This window comes from Populus alba, chromosome 2 (genome assembly GCF_005239225.2).
Source record: "Populus alba chromosome 2, ASM523922v2, whole genome shotgun sequence".
Classification (NCBI taxonomy): domain Eukaryota; kingdom Viridiplantae; phylum Streptophyta; class Magnoliopsida; order Malpighiales; family Salicaceae; genus Populus; species Populus alba.
This window is the reverse complement of record NC_133285.1, coordinates 10,389,740-10,407,832: the sequence shown is the minus strand read 5'-3', so window position 1 is coordinate 10,407,832 and position 18,093 is coordinate 10,389,740. Positions and strand designations below refer to the sequence as shown.

The 18,093-nt window shown below is 35.8% G+C and overlaps 1 protein-coding gene and 1 pseudogene across 2 annotated transcripts; one reads left to right on the top strand and one right to left on the bottom strand.

Moving 5' to 3' along the window:
- Positions 1–1,509: 1,509 nt before the first annotated feature.
- LOC118063520 (serine/threonine-protein kinase ATG1a-like) lies at positions 1,510–6,839 on the top strand (annotated as a pseudogene).
- Positions 6,840–7,758: 919 nt separating this feature from the next.
- Positions 7,759–16,478, bottom strand: LOC118063473 (protein LATE ELONGATED HYPOCOTYL). 2 transcript variants are annotated; one of them, XM_035077517.2, is made up of 8 exons: positions 16,173–16,478; positions 15,900–15,925; positions 15,455–15,644; positions 15,203–15,314; positions 14,919–14,980; positions 10,113–10,337; positions 8,574–10,025; positions 7,759–8,447 (listed from the first exon to the last, which is right to left on the bottom strand). In XM_035077517.2, the coding sequence occupies exons 3-8, from the start codon at positions 15,491–15,493 to the stop codon at positions 8,031–8,033; spliced, it is 2,307 nt and encodes a 768-aa protein (XP_034933408.1). In that variant the 5' UTR covers positions 15,494–15,644; positions 15,900–15,925; positions 16,173–16,478; the 3' UTR covers positions 7,759–8,030. The 2 variants fall into 2 exon arrangements, with proteins under 2 accessions (XP_034933408.1, XP_034933409.1); XM_035077518.2 differs by lacking the exons at positions 15,900–15,925; positions 16,173–16,478 and adding an exon at positions 15,837–15,853.
- Between the last annotated feature and the right edge of the window lie 1,615 nt (positions 16,479–18,093).

Here is an 18,093-nt window from a genome sequence, read left to right as displayed (position 1 = left end):
TTATATGTCACCTTTCAATATTAAAAAAAAAAAAAGAGTCATCTTTAAGTTTTTTTAAAGTCAAATCATGTTTTTACCAATCATCCAATGTGTCTTTAACTTGTTAAATTGATTAGGTTACATCAAGACAATTTTCATGTGAATTAATTTTAAACCTAGGCTAGACAAAGAGTTAAATCAAGAGGTTTTAAGTTTGAACCGCTAGGTCGAGGCTTTTTTCTTTTCTTTTAAATTCCATCTTCCTACTTCTTTCTTTTGATCAAATCCTTTTTACTTTATTTTTTTTTAATTTTATCATTCAGTATTTGGTTGATTTTAAATTGATCTTCATTATTTGTTTTGATTTGCTTTTTAATGGAGTTATCATAGTCTCAAACAAATATTCTAGTATTTTATTGGGGCTTATTTTTCCCATGTGTATTTTTTGTTATAATATAATTAAGTAAAAAAATAATTTTTTTAAAAAAATTTTGTTAGACCTCATGGAGTTCATGATCTGAGTCATGAGTTTAGAGTGTTAGCCGTGAAACTTGGATTGATCTAATATGTCATTGTCATAATTTAAAAAAAAAATATCATATTGAATTTTTTTTAAAAGGTAAATCATGCTTTTTTATTGGTCATCCTAGTTTTCTTTTAGGTTCCCAAGTTGACGGTATCATGTCATGACAACTCTCATGCAAGTAATTTTAAACATGGTCTATGTAAAAGTTAGAGTTGACTATTAATTTAGGTTTAATAACAATGTTAAATAGTCTCTTGTGACTTGAACTTTTTTTTTTTATTTTTTTCATGTTCAAAATAATGTTCACTTGACCTGCAGAATAATGCATGCTAATAAATTAGTATGAGCTAAATTAATCTATAATATAATTAATTCAGGTAAATATAAGAGTAATACTTATTACTTTGAAAAATTTTATGGTCTCATATAATAATTAGTGGCTTTCTATTAGTTTTTTTTTTTTAGCTGCCATGAAAAAAAAAACAAACATAAAGAAGAGTTATAAAATGAAACTCGTGACCTACTAAAAATGACGAGAAATATTATACCTATAATTTTCTTTTCTATTTATATCAATTTTTTTTTCTTTAAAGTAAATATAGCAAGTAACCAATAGAATATTACTATTTACTTTTCGAATACATAAGATTCCATAAATTTATAAAGCCTTAACCAAAACCGACTAAAACCAAAAGAGGCACAAAAAAGTTGAAAAAAAAAATAGCTAAACAAATCCTTGAAAAAGTGTACAAGATGTGAAGTTTCTGAATTATGATTCTTTATTTTGTTTTTGTTATTTAATTATATTAATTTTTTTTTTAAAACAATTAATTTCTTGAGAAAAATTAACTTGTGGAACACGCATTACCCCCCGCTATCTTCTCTCCTTCTTTTTTATCTATTAGGGACTATTTAGCCAAACACGTAAAAGACCAACAACATGACGCTACGACAACAGCTGCAAAAGCAACTGCATGATCAAATATTTTCTTGTCGCTCTTTAATCATACCAATATCAACCCATCTAGACCTAGACCGAGACCCAGTCTTTTTTAGTTTTCCTTCTTTTTTTCTTCCTTCGATGGATCTTAACCAGACCCGTTTGATTGGTGATTATATTCTTGGCCCGAGAATCGGGCGGGATCTTTTGCTGTTGTTTGGAGGGCTAAAACACCGGTCTTCATGTTTAGAAGTTGCGGTTAAAGAAATTGACAAAAAATTAACTTAGTCCAAAAGTTAGTGATAATTTGCTTAAAGAAAATTTCTATTCTCAGTACTAATAAATCACCCAACATTATTCGCCTTTTTGAGTCCATTGAGGTAAACTCTACTCTCCTTCCCCTTGTGTGCGCGCGCGCTTGTTATTTTTTTATTATGGTCCTGCTGTAAATTTGATTTTTCTGTAATGATATTTTTTAGACTGAAGATAAGATATTTCTTGTATTGGAATACTGTGATGGAGGTGATCTTGCTGGGTAATATTCAACGCCATGGGAAAGTAACCGAGGCTGTAGCAAGGCACTTTATGAGGCGATTGGGTATTCCACATAATCAATTATTAATCTTCCTTTTATAGATATATTGGTGGTTCTGTTCTCATGAAATATGAACTTTGCAGATAGTTTTTTGAATGGTTAAACTTAGAAAGATGCTGTTTTGGGTGCTTAAACTATAATGGGTTTCATGCTTTTAGTGTTTCTGCAATTGGGTTCCTGCAAATATTTCTTTTGCTGTCTGTTTAATTACTGTTATATTATAATAGTGAGCAATTGAGTGTCTGTTTAAATTTAAAAGCGTTGCTATTTGTTTTAAGGATGATTAATTCATATTAAATGGGAAAAGAGGACATTTAACGCAAGGTTATAATAAATCGATATTCTTAATTGGGAAGTCGTGAGGTTTTTCTCAAAATCGATTGTCGGTACTATATCCATCCCTTCCTTTCACCGCGGTTCATGAGGGAAATAAACAAACATTTTTTTTTTTTTTTTTTTTTTTGCAGCTGCAGGGTTGCAAGCGCTTCAAGAAAAACATCTTATCATAGAGACTTAAAACCACAGGTACACTGACTATCCTCAAAGTTCAACATTTAGTGAGATTATCTTATTGTTGTAGTTGTTGTGTCTGGCTATATCATCACATTTGGATACTATTTGTCAGGGGCCTTTGCATCTGCACATATTGTTTTTTTGTCTACTCATACAGTAATCTTATGTTCTGTTCTAGTTTTGCTTTCATTGGTTATTAAACGCTAGTTTAACTTCTCTCACTCTACTGTCATTCTAAACTGGGAAGTTGTCATACTTGCAGAACCTACTTTTGTTATCAAATGACTTAACTCCACAATTGAAGATAGGTGATTTTTGGCTTTGCAAGGTAAGCATGCTTTGATGTTAGTGACGTTTTTTTTTCCCGGAAAGTGATATTCAATTTCAGATTTTTGTAAGAATATAAATGTCTGTTGTTTTTAGCATACTCCACCAATTTGAAAATGTTCTATTCCCATTTATTTTGGCTTGCCTACAAAGTTTATCACAGTTTATCCAGGCCCATATATTTTCATAAGTGGCATCCCAATTTCATGTTTATCTTTCAGAGACAATTTGATAAAAAGGGCTCGCCTTTATATGCTCTTGAATAATTTGAATAATGCGATCCAATTCTATATGAAACTTCTTAAATCACTGCAAAAACCAAGATACTATTGAATGATCAGATTTATGATCGGCTCTTGGTTTAAGGGCTCGTCATGGAAGTAACATTGCTGGTTTCTGTTATTATACCTCTGTGAAAAACTATTTTGAGTGAGCTTTGTAAATAAAATTTGTTAACTCTATGTAATAATTACCATGTAGAAAAGTCTAGTTCACTGAGAAAATTGTGCAACGCAAGTAGCAGCTTCGTTAAGCAGATTAAACTGACAAATATTTCTTATTGATCTGAATGCCAAAAACCTAAAATACTAAGCTGCTTTGTAATGCTCATTTGAGATTCTCTCTAACACTCGGCTATCTCCCTGAATTTCTAAATATTTGCCAGGTCCTTGACATCATCAAACTTGGCTGATAACACTATGTGGCTCGCCATTATACATGGCTCCAGAGATTATTCAGAATAAAAAGTATGATTGCGAAGGTGATGTAACATTGAAATTTACATAATAAATTGACAGTAATGAAAATAAGTATAATCATCTTTAACATAATTTATCATATATGCAGGCTGACTTATGGAGTGTTGGGGCAGTTTTTTGTTCCAGCTTGGTTAACTGGGAAGCCTCCATATTGATGGCAACAGCCAATATCAGGTTTTTTTAAAGAACTATACTCAAACTAAACATACGAGAAACCTAAAAGATTTGCCATACATTATACAGCTCAAGGCTAAATTCTTACTGCTAGTTGCTGTAAACAGCTTTTCCAGAATATTTTGACATCTACAGAGCTGAGGTTTCCACAAGGTGCGTTGGAGGAGCTCCATCCAGATTGTGTGGATCTTTGCAGAAGCCTTTTATGCCGAAACCCCTGGTACTGATTACTATGGGTGAAATTTTTGTTCTTGTATATGATGCACATGCTTGGTATGTCTTTGCATGTGGGTGGGTGGTGGACTACCGGTGGAAGGTGGTGTTTTGCCCCACATTAACCAGAGTTTTTTGTGTTTTTTTTTTTATTTTTTTTTTTTTTTTTGCTTTCAAAATTATTTTTTTTTTTTTTTGCGATTTTGGATTGTTTTGATGTTGGTTGATGTTATCATTGAATTTTAAAAAATAAAAAAATTTTATTTTAATAACATTTCGCAATCAAAAAAGCACTTTGAGAAAAAACACACCTTTACCATTGTTCCAAACACCCCAAAGTATTATAAGCCAAGCTAGAAAGTACAAGGGTCATTTACTGAGTCACTTGGTTGGGTGGTAAGCCTATGAAATTTTCATCTAGATGTTCTGACTTTTTATTTGCAGTTGAGCGATTAACATTCAAGGAGTTCTTCAATCACAAGTTACCTTGAGGAGCCAAGGTAATGTTCTGAAGTCCGGACCTTCATTTTTTTTTTATGCTTTCTTATTGGTGCATTTCCTGTCTGTTGAGACTTTCTGCTTTGACGTGTTAGCAGTTTAGGCATATCAAAGCTACTTACATATATTTTACCCGCCACATTGGGAAAAATTGCGGTGTAAGGCTATTGCTGGATGCTAAATCTCCTCTACTTCCACAAATGAAATCAGTAGTTGAGCCAGTTTTGATGCGTCTGCTTCTAATACAAAAGGTCTCGAAATGGAGCATTGCTTGCACTCAGCTAATAGAAATGCTAATGTTAACTCAAGCACATCTGAGCAGGACAACATAACAGTGCTGGCAAAGGTTCATGATAGTAACACATCCAGAAAATGACAGAGTTCATGGGATTGTGCCAAGTATTGTGCAATGAATAGGATGGGGAGATCTGCTTATTGGCAGCCAATCTTCACTGGATCAGCTTCGAGGTCTGCTTTTATTCCATTCTATTTCGTTTTTGCTTTCTTAGATGTTACAATTCTGCTAGTGGTTTTTTTTCTTTTTCGGCAAGTAACTAGGATTTCCTCTTTTCTATTCAGTTGCTGATTTAATGGGGTCCCTGGAGAAAGGATTATGTTATTTGTTAATCCTCATTTTGCTTCAAATGGAAAATTTCTCTTATTACCGTTGAAAACATCTCTGCAAGATAGCTCCACCAGCAAATCTTCTGTACAAGCTACCACAGAAAAATAACCAGGATATGGTTTTTTGCTATACAAAACAGAGGAGTTTAGTAAAGTAGTTCTGTTAGTAGTGCAAACGATCCTCAGGTCCATGGATCAGAGCCATTAACTGCATCATGTGTGCCAAATATATTAAGGGAAGTGCAAGGACTACCCATACCACATCCCTCAATTAAGGCTTCACTTCCTAAATCAGTATGCACAGGCAATTGTAAAACTAGCCCAAGAAAAGGTGAGTTCTTCAGTATGTTATGCTGAGCTCTTGTCTCACATTTGTTGATTAATCCTTCGATTTTGCACAGGACATGTAATACTCAAAGTGTATAATTCGGAATCATTACTCTCATTATTAGTCATGCTATTCTCTGTTTAGCAGTGCCCTTTGCTTTCTAAGACAAGATGGTTTATAAATCCAGATGCCCATTGGGGCATATGGTACCACTGCAAAAGTATATGAACAGAGTTTCTTTTTTTCTTTTAGGTTTCTTCATGAGCAACTTGTCCAGTGGAAACCTACTCACAGTATCACCAACCTTCTTCTTATGTCTTATGAGAACCTTATTTTTAATATCAATTTTGAATTCTTTGAGCTATAGGATAATATTATATGCAGTGTTTGAAAAGTTTCATGTGCTATAATTAGGTATCTGGAAGAGTAGAAAGGATACATAATATAGTACTGCTAAACATATTTGCACATGGCCCAGTTGCTTTTAAAACTGATCTTTCACTTTTGATTCTTGTAGAAATGGTTCCTTTCTGTTTCTGTTTTCTGATGTAAAGTTGTAATTGCTATTGCTTGCAGTATGATTCAGTGAATGTTTCTGGAATCATTTTCAGTTGAGCTTGTTGTTTTGGCTATATGGAAGAAAGTTCTTGAAATTTGCAACCACTGGGTAGCCTTCTTTACTGAAGGGAGCGAATTGCCTGAAAGCAGTTCAGCCAATGAAATCTACATTTGTTCATGGAGGCATACATTTGAATCCCCGCCAGCAAGTGGTAAAATGGCATTTGTATCGAGCCTTCTTCTGCCTGCAAGTGGGCAGAAAAAAGTTTCATTCTCGCATTTGATCGTACAGAGAAGTTATCACATAATCTCCGAGACATGGATTGGTATGGCCTTTGTATCAATGTGCTGTAAATGCTTGCCTCTATTTTTTCTGTGTTACTGCTTTTGCAATATCCTCATATGTCAACATATGTTGCAGCTGCTGCTTTGAGATGCCTGATGCCATGGAACTGAATATTCCAAGAAGCACTCGCTGTTGGGACAAGTGGTGCCGTAAGTGACCACATCTTTGCTGTAAGCATTCAATTGTCCTGCTCCTTGTACAAATACACTAATGCCCGGGCAGTTCTTGTAACTTTCAGGTAGATGAATATATGGAGAACAAGGGTGGGGCTGATGTGTCTCAATATTCCAAGAGCAATGCTTCTGCTTCATTTTTAAATAGCAGAAGAAGCATATCATATCTCCCACTTGAAAACCTCCATTCCTTCATTAACTCCTGCTGTAGGAAGCGAATCCAAAGCTACATTCTCAACTTGCAGTCTCATAGGTCTCACTTCTCAATGTTGCAGCCTATTTCCTGAATAATCCCTGATTCGCTTACCAAGTAGAAGACAACTGTTTGTACAAGCTATATTTAGAAAACCCTCTTACGCTAGCAGATAATTACCAACACAACCTGAAAATTAAGGTCAGATGTGGCGTGCAATTTTAAGTCTGCATGTTTCTTGAAATGGATGCACAGTAATATGCTGACATGACCAAGGAAGCCCTTCGATGCATATATGATGTACATAATTAACATACAGCAGACCCGTCATACTGGAAGAAGGATGGTCAATGTTTGAGGAATGTGTAAATAAGACTGCTTATTCATTAATGGATCTGTGTAAATAAGACTGCTTATTATGTCTGGAAAGAATTGTAAATATGAGAGCTTTCTTAGCATAAGTTCTAAGTTGATGATTGCACAGAAATTCTCATTGTTACCTCAAATCAGTTGTATCCAAAATCAAATATTATCAGGTGAATAGTAAGATTCCTACTTGTAAAATAGAGCACAAAATTCTGAACCCACTCTGTATGTTATTCGTTTGTATGACCAGCCATCATTGTCTTGTTTAGATGCAAAGTCTCGTATGACTCTGCGCACATGCTCCCATAACTTCCCAATGTGGAAGCTTGTCAAACATTCGTTTCATGTGAGAATCTTTGATATGACTGATGAGAAAAAGGCACGAGCCTCAGAAAATTGCTTAAAAGAAACACTAAAATGTCATTCTGTATCCATCCTCTTTGAGACATAATCCAACTTTGTGATAATAATAATAATAATAATAAAAACCTTGTATCAGAAGATATCTCAACGCAAGTTCAATTTTCTTTCACACATCAGTGGCAACGGGCAATTGACCAACAAGGAGATTCTTTCTGGTCACAGCCACAATGTGATTAGTAAGAAAGAGAACAGTAAAACCTAGATGTTAGGAAAGAATTATGAACTTCGGGGGAAAATGGCCATGCAAGGCCAATTCAATACTTAATGCTTCTTAAGTTCTTATCTAGGTCTATTTGATGGATACTTTACTGCAGTCATGGGTTCAATAAAGTAAATAACCCAATGTCTGATATATATAGTACACACTTACACGGAAAGTCTCCTGGGTTGCAGTTACTCTAATTTAAACATGAACGGAATGATAGACGAGGGAGAAAATTAGAGATTACATGCAAAAACAAAGGTTTTCCCTTGTTTAAGCATGCAATATCAAGCATCAAACTGAAGCTTCCCTTTCCAAACGTAACCTCTTGGGGCCTTTCTCCTCGCCCTGGCCACCAATGGTTCCCATCCTGCTTTCTTTGGCTTCCAGTGAACACCTTTTGTAAGGTTTAAATCCGGTTAGATGAGCCTTCAGATTTCCATGTCCAAGTCCAATAGTCAGCAGCCCTTCCTCCCCGTCGTTTACACATCTAGGCGCCACAGCATTTTTCTCCCCTTCTTGATAGCCAGAGCAGTAACCCCATGTTTTGCTATTGAGATCTAACAGTGACGCATCTCCATCTTTCTCATCTGGATTTTTCTTTTCTTCAGTATCTTCCTTCTGGTGCATCTTACTCTTCAGATCATGTGGAGGTGAGAAGCTCTGGGGCAATATCTCTCTGGTGAATAGTGCTTGAAATGCCAGCCGCCCCTGATAAAGTAGTAAAACATGAGTAGAGTGGAGATAAATGCAAAATATAATCATAATCTCTACTCTTCTGGGTTATAGGAATGCCATTAAATAATTATCAACAGAGAAGTATATTTATCTAGCCACCTCTTCGGAGACCTCTTTCCACGAATCACTCATGCTGCTGCTACTTCTGCTGCGGCGACAGTTCAACTCAGAGGCTGGATGATTTGCTTCAGCTTCTTTTGGCTCTTCCTTGCCTTTCTCAGCCTTTGCTAATGCATCTGTCTCAATTTCACTGCTAGATGGTGTATTTGAACCACATGAAGAACGGTCAACCTGTTTTCTGCTCTTTGTTTTGCCTGAATCCTGGACCTCAGGAGCTTTTGAATTTAACTCGTGATCAGTAACTTTTGGTCCAGTGTTTAGCTTTGTGCCTCCACTCTCTTCAGAATCTGATGATGACAACGTTGGTGGTTTTGATGCAGATTTTTGAGCTTGCACAGCTTCAGAGTGCTCCAGGTCCTGTATTTGACCTTGCAAAGGAGGATTATCAGGAGTTGTTTCCTTCCTTTCTGGCTTGGCTGGAGGAACTTGATCAGTATCCGCAGACTGAATTGCAGTTGCAGAAGCAGGAGGGCAGGCAAAGGCAGTGTGAAGAGGAGAACATATGGGAAGTAGTCCATGTGCTGCCCACCATGCAGTTGCTGCTGCCACTGTAGCAGCAGCAATAGCTGCCATACTGGGAGCAGGGTTTATTTGCCCCGATTGGAAACCTTCTTGGACACATGCTGGAGAATCTGCAGAACTCACCACATTTCCGTAGGGCCAAAAGGTAGCTGCAAAGCTTGCTGCAGCATGGGCTGCCGGGTTTTGTAGCAGAGTAGATACAACAGGACTCGAAAATGTGGAGGATATTTGGAGAAATGATCTGTAGTCATCTTGATTATGATGAGTTGGGGTAAATGGAGGAGGAAAAAAAGGAAATGATTGATGCATAGAGGATCTTGGCAAATTTGTTGGATGATCAGTGGTAGTGGATCCAGCAGGATGTGAGTATAAAATAGGACACGCTGGAATATCTCCTACTGGATGAAACATGGAATCCTGAAATGACAAATCCGAGGGAGTTTCCATACATGTTCCCAGGCTCCCATCTAGAACGTGCACAGGGACATGCCTTGGATAGTTCTGCATGGCTTGCATCTCATCTGTTGGCAATGATCCAATAAAATCATCTGATTTCTTTTGCTGAAACAATATCTCATGCAAAGAGCAAGAATTTTCTGATTTTGAAGCTTTAACAGTGCCATTATCCAAAACTGTCTGATTGGCATCAGAGCTGTCCAACTTTTGATTTGCTTCATGCTCGACAGTGATAAAGGATTCATTGCATGCATCATGATTTCCCTTCTTCGGTGAAGTTACAAACTCCCTTAAAGAGTTAGTCTTTTTGAGAACCTCTAGTGCTGGTACACAATTCTTGTTGACTGAAGCTACAGAGGAACAATGAGCTTCTTGGAGAAGGGTAAACACTTCTGAGCAATTGTCATCCTGATTTTCCTTAGCATTGGTTGGCCTCTCATCTCCATTAGGTTTCTGTAGAATGTACAATAAAAAAAATCGTAGTGAAGGGGAAGGAACAACTGAAGTGAACGAGGAGGGAAAAAGAAAATGATAGTTCACCTCGGGACGCGGTTCTTTCTCCAAATCTAAAACTTTCCTACAATGTGGAGAAGAAGTTGAAGTTAAAAGCTTTCCATCCTTTGCTCCTGCCTGTGATGCGGGAGGACCCACACCTGTCTTTCGAGGATAAGGATTGCTTGGTTTCCTTTTGGGACGTGGTGGTGGAATGTCTATTTCAAGTGCTTGTCCTATCGGAACACCTTTAGCAACAGCCTCCTTCTCCAACTGCAAGTGAGATATTTGTTAACACCTCAACGGAGAATAAATTACAAGAAAAAAAGTCTGCTCCACAACATTGCAATGGTCCACAATCGAAGGTAAGACCTCGGCAGGGAAATATTCTTTTATCAGACGAGTATTTCTAAATATTCTCATATATGGCATGCAACTTTATTCTATGAACTCAGAAAAAGCATGTTATTTTGGTTGAGAAAGAATAGGATTCAAACCAAATAGTAACATATCTAAGACCTTTCAGTATCAAAACATGGTAAAAAAGGCAGTTATATATTGCCAAAATAAGTCAGATAAGATGCATTAAGTTTCAGCAGAAAGTTTTTGCTACCTCAGTAATCCAATGGTGCCACTTTATCCCACAACCCATCGCCTAAAATGTTGCTGGATGAGATGAGAATTTTATGAGATGACATCTCCATGCCCCTAAACATCATTCAGTGTAGTTCCTAGGTCTAAATCTCCATGTTAACGACCCAAAAATAACCTAGGCCTGCTATACTAATTGGCGCACATACAAAAGAAGAGGAATAATCCTGATGGATAAACTGCCTCAATATTCAGCACTAAAACACCTGATGTTCAAGAGTTTCAATGAGATCTTACAAAAAAATGCACCCATGCTCGAAAAGAAAAGAAAATATGCTATTCAGATAGCATCCTCCTACACTTGCTCATTTTGCTTTCTCATGTTTGCTCATGTGACCCGCCACCTCCTCCGAAGTAGATGTTTACTCGTACCATTTATAAGTTTCATTGAAATAAGCATAGGAAAATGGGAGGGATTTCTTTTCGATACTAGTTCCTTCCATTTATTAAAAATATAATCTCCCCTCTTAACTCCTTGAACTCCTAAACTTGCAATTCCTCACAAAACTATCCATCCTCAATCATGTGGCTCTCTTTCAAATCATAAAATACAGTAGTTTAGTTCGCTACTGTCCCTCCTTGTCAATTGAATATGCTGTAAAATTAGTTTACCTATCATCTATAAAGAGTACATCTGCGCATACACTCACTCAGTACTGTTCCTGTACTTGCTACTGTTCATGTAACAAAAAAAAAGGGGGACTGGTTTGGCCAAGCAGTCATCTTGACTCCTTGACCAAACCAGCCCCCCCTTATTATCAGAGCAGCAAAATACATATGGAGATCAAGTTGAGACAGATAGAAACAGACCATGGGATTTCTCATGGGCACATTTTGGTGTAATTTTCACTGAAAATATTCAGAATATTGATTGATTAGGCAGGACAATAAATGGTAACAGCTATGCCATTCTTTGGTAATCTATTGACCATACACCAGGTAATAGAAACTCAATCCAGATGGAAAGAGCTGAACTATTTCTCACATTTCAATGCTAATGGATGTTGGCATTATGCTCGGCAGCTTGTTTTGAGCTTGTTTTCAACATCTTATATAAAGGTTCAGTGACTCCAAATTTAACTAAAAAGAATTTCATTTTTTTTTTGTAAGATTAAAATCTTCATATGGTAATTGGCTCTTACATTAACATACTCAAACGCTTGCACATAAGCCTTCATATCATCAAACTCCATGCAAGGTTTTCTAATTTATATCAAAGATAAGCAACAAATCAGGGTAAATTGAAGAAGGGAACTATTATTTATGATCCAAACAGAAAGTCCAATCAATATAGTTCGCCATTTCATTGGTTTTCAGTTAGTATTCAATGATATTGGAAACCCCCTCCCCATTTCAGTCCTCGTGTTTGTGTCACTATGGCAAACAAGCCCTTGAATTCATGAAATGTGATGAATACAAGGTGATTTTGATGATAATTCTTTACAAAGGCTTGTTTTCCAAGTCGACACAAACACAGGGCAAAATGAGGGATTTTCCCAATGGTTATTATCATGCAACACATAGATTTTACGTCTGATACTTAAAATGGATAAAGAGATCAAATAGTCCCATTAGCATTTTATGAAACCTTCACAAAAATAGCCCACCTCCATCTCTGGCCTAAAACAATTGAAGGAAATCGTATAAAGAATCATATGTTAAGTGTGGAAAAGGGTATACTTTATTAACCAGAATATCATACAATACAAATAAAATTAGGGGCTATTTCTTGGTGGAATGGTAAAAGGCTCACGCCGGTTGCAGTTTTGACATTTAAAAGCAGCAACTTTTTGCAAAAATGCTGAAAGAATGGTAATACTCTGAATTTTCCCTTCTAAGACACTAGTTGAGTGAATCATATCTTGTTGCTTTTATAACAAAGTAACATGGTTAGAAAAAACATCCAAAATGGACTGATCAAGTCAGGGACTGCAAATTGGAACATACATACTCTGCCTAGCACAAGTAATATCAAGGGTTCTTGCAATTATAGAGGACTAAGGATCGCAAGAGCAGAAATAGAAATAGTACAACTAATTCAACCAATGATAAGGAGATTGTATATCTTCAAACTTCGCTAGCTTGGGATAGCCATCTCTGTCCACATTGTAACTTCATTCGAAGCTCTAATAAAATTGGTTAAAATGTTGGAAGTTGTTCTTTAAACTCTTTAAAAAAAAAAAATCCAAAGCCATTTTTTCTTTTAATTTACTTTTGGAAAACAGCCTTATGCTGATAACAAATATTTCCTAGTCCTCATTGACATTGTTCTGGTACGCTGCTCTTCGAGGAATAACTAGAAGAAACATTTTCTTTTAAACAAAAAATGGGGTCACCCTCCAACTGAGACAGCACAAGTCTGTTGGTTAGTAGAGAAAGCGTGCCCCTTAAACAAACTTTCCTAAATATACCTAACCTGGGTCCTAATGTCAAAATCCACAATTAAGCAACAAAAAACAGCCAAGACATACTTAAGTGACTGGACGAGGCCAGTAGGCCACATAATTTCATGGGTGAATGTTAACAAAATTGCTTAGCAAGTTCACTATTGTCACAAATCACAAATCCAGATTTCCCAGGTGCCACTGCCAACAAGATCACCAATCTCCTATATATCATTCATTATAAATTCCAAGTTACTGATTTCTACATAATTGAGTAGAAATAGTATGACCATATGAAAGTATGCTAGACCCTTCTAAACTCCAGTAGGATGCTTTCTTAGAAGTCAGTGCCTTTCTATATGATGTATGTCTATAAACCAGTTGATGATGATTGAAGGTTTTGTGGCTTGGGATGGCACAACACATTGTCCAGATATAATCTTCATAACAGCATGAACTACACAGATTACTATTAAAAAATGGTAAGAAAAGACAACAAAGTCATCTGCACCTCCATATGTCAGCACAAAGATATCAACAGCATCATGGATTACAATGAACTTCCACCTGATGATATACGAACAAATCGAAGTAGATATATTGACAAGCACATATGGTGATCTTGATGACAATCAAAAGTGGAAGGTCACTAAAATACATTGTCAGAAATTTCAGATACTCCAGTCCAGGTCTAGTAAACAACCAAAATGAAACTTCCAAACCCTCAAGAATTATTAGAAGCATATTTGTTAAATAAAAATCTCCATGCTCATTTAAAACCTTAGATGATCAATAGTTCAATTTCTAGATAGTTCTGAATTTGTCCAAAGTAGAAAATGCTGGCTGGCATGAGCCTAAAGTCTCCATGCATACCTAAAGAGACTAAAAGGGATCAATACGAAGTTTGCATATTGTAACAGCCAAAGGTGCCACCTACACGGCTACAGAGACTAAAAGGGCACAAATTATATAAAATGCAAATTTTCCCTTATAGTTACCTCGCTAATTAGATATTTAAAAGTGTGTTTGGGAACGCGGTGTAAACCACGTTCCCAAATATTTTGAATATTTTTTTTTTGCTTAAAATAAAAAAAAAATTATATCTTTAAATTGTTTTGATGTGCTGATATAAAAAATAATTTTAAAAAAATGAAAAAACTTCATTTTCATGCATTTCTAAACAAAAAGTACTTTGAACCGCTACCGCTACCCCAAACAGGCAAAGATATTGACTGGTGGCATGTATGTTGCTTAAAATCCTAATGTGGCTATTTTCCTTCTACAAGAGTCTAAACACAACGCATAAGAACTAGTACTATTTGAGCATAAAAAGAAAGTGTTTCAAACACCCTATTCTTTTCTCTAACTTTCCCTGACTACTTAAAAAACAAGCATCTTTAGAGACTAAATATTTTATGGGAGGATGTTCTTAATGATGAAGGATGGGGGGGGGGGGCAAGTCAAGTTAAATATGCTCAACTCTTATGCATGGATCCTGTCAATTATAAGTTCAAAAAAGTCACAGCAAATAGTCCACCACTGTCAATCTCTCAAAAACTTTGATAAGCTGTGTGGGTATTTTGTGCAACAAGCATGTGTAAGAACAACATATACACTCTAGTTGGTTCCAAGCACCAGAAACAGTTTGCTTCTAAAAGAGTGAACAGAAATTCAAATTACATATATGATGACAAAATAATCTTGAGGCATATAATTTAAATGGCACACAACTGAAGAATCAATAATGATGCACCGAATCAAGAACTATAGAAGCAGAAAAATATACAGTTGATATAGAGGCAGGTAAATAGATGCAGACCTTTGAAAAGAACTTCTGTGCATGACTTCTGATTTGCACGGCAGTCTTTGTACCAATATGTTCTGCATAACACCAAGATGAAAACACAAAGAGAGAAGAGTCCGATCTCCAATTAAGAGTAAAATACAAAAGAACAGTTTTTCATGCATTCCTATAAGGAATATTCATAATTTCGTATCATCCACCCACTTTTATTTTGAAAACATTTCATAACTTTACAATAAATCAGCCCAAATCAATATTAACTTGGAAAAATAAAATTGAAGAATATATGAAAATTAGACCTTCGATTCGCTGCCAAGCTCGTCCATAGAGCTTCAAGGCCTCTAGGAACCTGTTATGCTCCTCCTCTGTCCATCTTTCTCGTTGCTTGGTAATTGTATATGGTTTCCTCGTCTATAATTAACACAACTTAATAATTCAGATTAGATTAAATATAAACATTCAAAACTAATACTACTTCAATTTGAAAGAAACAATTTAAAGATCAATTAACATAATAATAAAAGTTACCTAATAATAATTTTTTTTTTTACCTTAATAACCAAGTCTTCTCCAGAGGAGTATGTATCCATTGCCGGACCTTAAGCAGCTAACGCTGCTTCAAATCCTCGCTAACGAGCAACGGATAGAACAGAAGCCTCCCTTCATTTCTTGCACCACTCAATACTACCAATAAAGCCGTCGTCTTGTTTGAATTCCACAGAATCAGAAAATCCGCTACAACTGCAAACACCCAAACAAGATACAAACAATCGATAGAGAATCGTCTCTCTGTAATCAGTATATATGTACGTATTACAACAGCTATAATTATACGTATACGTATAGATAAACTATAAAATACCACTTCCAGTATAGAGGTAGAGACTTAGAGTATATGTATAATAAATCATTCAAGAACATAAAAGAATCCACCAGAACAGAGAGACGCTTCTCCGTTACAACTTAAAAGTAAATTCCTTTATTCAGAATCCTCACCAAAACGAACACAAAGACTCCAATTCCTTCAAAAAACAAACAGAGAAAGAAAAACAGTGAAATCTGAATCAGTGATTAACAACAGCTTCCAATAATTTCTAACAGTAAAATATAATTGTTGCAGAGAAAAATTTAAACAAATCTCGAATATTTTCACTGATTTAATGAGGCAAATCAACTGATTGAATTCTGAGAAGAAAAAAAAAGGGTTCAAATTTCTCGGCAACCAAAGGGAAATTAAAAGAAACAATACCCAGAAATGAGAGAAAGTACCTTGCGAGAAAGTCATGGTGAAGGAAAGCTGTACAAGTACGGATAGAGTTAGCGACCATGCACGCACGAACTCACCGGAAACTCACATGAAAACTCACTGTTCCCGGCAATGGTGGATCGGAAATTAGAAAAAAAATTGAAAAAGCAAAAACTATGTCCTGAGAGAACTGATGAGGAGGGGAAGCGGCAGAGTGAAGAGAAAACCAATTTTCGGTAACCCCGAAGACAACAGAAACTACACCAAGGAACAATCTCAGCCACTATATTTTGTGGATTTATTTTTTTTATTAATTTTTATTATTTGAGGCTGCTATTGAAGTTGGCTGCCCAACTATGAGGGAGAGATGGGAGAGATGATGCCATGTGGCAATTATTTAGTAGCTGATCAGTCTAAATCACACCCCTGCACTTTCCCCCCATTTTTGCCCTCCTCGTTCAATCTCCAAATCTCCACCACAAAGTCCGTGGCTCTGTAAGGTTAATTCCGTAACGTCGCATATCATGTGGGGGATTCAATGGTGATGTGGCTCTTCTCTAAGGACCGGTTCCACACGGTAGCGTTTATGTACGGACGGGTAGATTTGAGGAAAGGGCCGGTGTGTGCCAACGTGGCGGCTTACGGAGAAAACGGAAGATGTGCACCACAGAACGAGGCTGGTGTTTTTTACTCCAGTGAATAGTCGAGTGCCGTTATCTTTGACTGCTGGGTTTTGTTTTGACTTGCTAAAGTTTCGTTATGGAGGACGGTGTGATCAAGGTGATAGAAGTCCGTGAATATCTTGGCCGTTGAAGTTTTTTCTTTTTCATTTCTTACCCTGTATGAATCTTGAAGGGGCGTACACGCTGCGTTGCGTGAGACAGGGACAGTCTTGCTTTTGAGAGATGGGCCTGAAAACAGGCCCGATGGTGCAACTGGACAGATGGGCTCGGGCCTCTGTTTCAAAACAATTGGTCCATGGTTGCTTTTCGGTGCGCACAACATCAAGCCTGCAGTTTAAAATCTTAACCTCGTGGAACTCTCTAGCTGGGCTAAAAGAAAAATTCGAACCGGACTAGTTTGGTCATTTCATTAAACTAAAATTGTGAAGGGTTTTCCGACCAAGATATAATTAATTTTTTTTTAATATAAAAAATTGAAACAAGGTTACATATCACTTTAAATAAATTTAAAAAATATAAATAAATTTTATAAAATAACTAAAAACTTTAGAGTTTCAAATATAAAGATGCTTGGTAAATTTTATCAATTAAATTACTTTATTTTCATTTATTTTCTATTGTGTATTTTTGTCTGTGTTTGGGTCATGCCTAGGTCAAGGCTTAGTGAACTTTTTTCCAATCTAGGCTTCGAGTTTATAGACTTGCTTTCTAGCAATAAGAAGATCAAATCAATTAGATTACCAAATATTCATATAAATCAATCTGAAATTAACCTCGTTTTAAACAATTTTTCACAATTGTTAAGTAGTTTTAATTAAACTTTTTAAGAATCTTAGTTTGATTTAATTTTAATTTTATATTTTAGAAATTAAAAAACCAATATGAACTGAACCAAATCAAATAAAAAAAAATCAAGCATCTATAATATAAATCAGGTATAAATACCAATTACAACACAAAAGAAACAATAACATTAAATCAAGGCATGTAAAAAATAGCTCAACTAAATACTCATTACTTCAAATTGAGTTAATATAAAACTTAACTAATCGATTTAGTTTCTTCATTCATTTAGGTTCAATTCAAAAATTAAAAAAAAAAAATGGTTTTGTTGGATTTTTTTATCTAACTCAACTATTTAAACCGATATACCTACAATTTAAACCCTTCACTAAAAAGGAAAAGTAAAAAAAGATAGAAAAAAAACAACCATGTTATTTTTCAGTTATATTGTGAGATATAGTATAAATATTTTCATATT